The sequence below is a fragment of the Piliocolobus tephrosceles genome, unplaced genomic scaffold (genome assembly GCF_002776525.5).
Source record: "Piliocolobus tephrosceles isolate RC106 unplaced genomic scaffold, ASM277652v3 unscaffolded_24333, whole genome shotgun sequence".
Taxonomy (NCBI): Eukaryota; Metazoa; Chordata; class Mammalia; order Primates; family Cercopithecidae; genus Piliocolobus; species Piliocolobus tephrosceles.
The window spans coordinates 1-930 of NW_022306903.1; the positions used below are offsets into that span (position 1 = coordinate 1).

Sequence of the window (930 nt, forward strand, 5' to 3'; positions counted from 1 at the left end):
GCGGCGGCGGCGGCAGCGGCGGCCGCGCCCGCACCAAGCTGGTTCTGCTTGTGTAAATCCTCCAGGGCCTTGACGAAGCCCTCGGCGAACTCCTGCTCCTCGCTGGCCGCCACCTTCGGGTAGATGAACTGTGTGCTCGTCGGCGTGGTGGTGACCAGCCCGTTGGACTGGATGATGAGGCGCTCGAGCTCGGGGGAGGCCAGCTTCAGCAGCCCCAGGTCGGGAGAGGCGAGCAGGCCGTCGGGGGGTGCCGCGCTGGGGGCGCCGTCGGCGCGCAGGGGGGTTGGAGGTGGTGCGGCCGCAGGCTTCAGCGCCGCCGCCACCTGCTCACTCAGGCTCAGCGTCAGCGCGTCCTTCTTCATCATGCTGCCGGCCGCGGCCGTCGGGGGCGCCCCGGAGAACAGGCGGCCCGGGGACGCGAAGCTGCCGCCGCTGCCACTGGCGCCGCCGCCCAGGCCGCTCAGCGCCTCATCGCCGTAGAAGGGTGTTTCCATCCTCCGCCTCCCCCGCCGCGCCGGCCCGGGGGGGAGTGGCCGCGGCCTCCCGGGGGGCCCGCGCCCCCCCGTCAGCTCGGCCCTGCGCCCGCCCCGGCCGCGGCCGCTGCGCCCGGCCCTCCGCTGGCGGCGGCTCCTGCGCCGCGCAGCTCGTGCGCCCTCTTATAGCCTCGGCTCGGCGCGATGAGCTCACCGCCCCCGTTCGCCATTGGGTGCGGGTGACGTCGCTCATTTGCATGGAGGGGCGGGGCCAAGCCACCGACGCCCGCCCGGCAGCCGTTGCCGCGGCGACGCGCGGTAAACGGCACAACAGCGCGCTGCCTTGTGGGTTGACGTCATGGGGGCGGGCCGCGCGCCCGGGCCGGGTCACCCCGCCTCGGGACCGCTGTGTACGACCGATCTCCTCGGCGCCGCCTCCGCCAAGGCACGTCCCGGG

At 75.6% G+C, this 930-nt stretch overlaps 1 protein-coding gene across 1 annotated transcript; it reads right to left on the reverse strand.

Annotated features, from left to right (window-relative positions):
* Positions 1-5: 5 nt before the first annotated feature.
* LOC111554263 (transcription factor jun-D) lies at positions 6-661 on the reverse strand (the record flags this gene model as incomplete). Its single annotated transcript, XM_026450733.1, has 1 exon — positions 6-661. A coding segment is annotated over exon 1 (489 nt), but the record flags the coding sequence as incomplete, so codon positions are not given.
* Between the last annotated feature and the right edge of the window lie 269 nt (positions 662-930).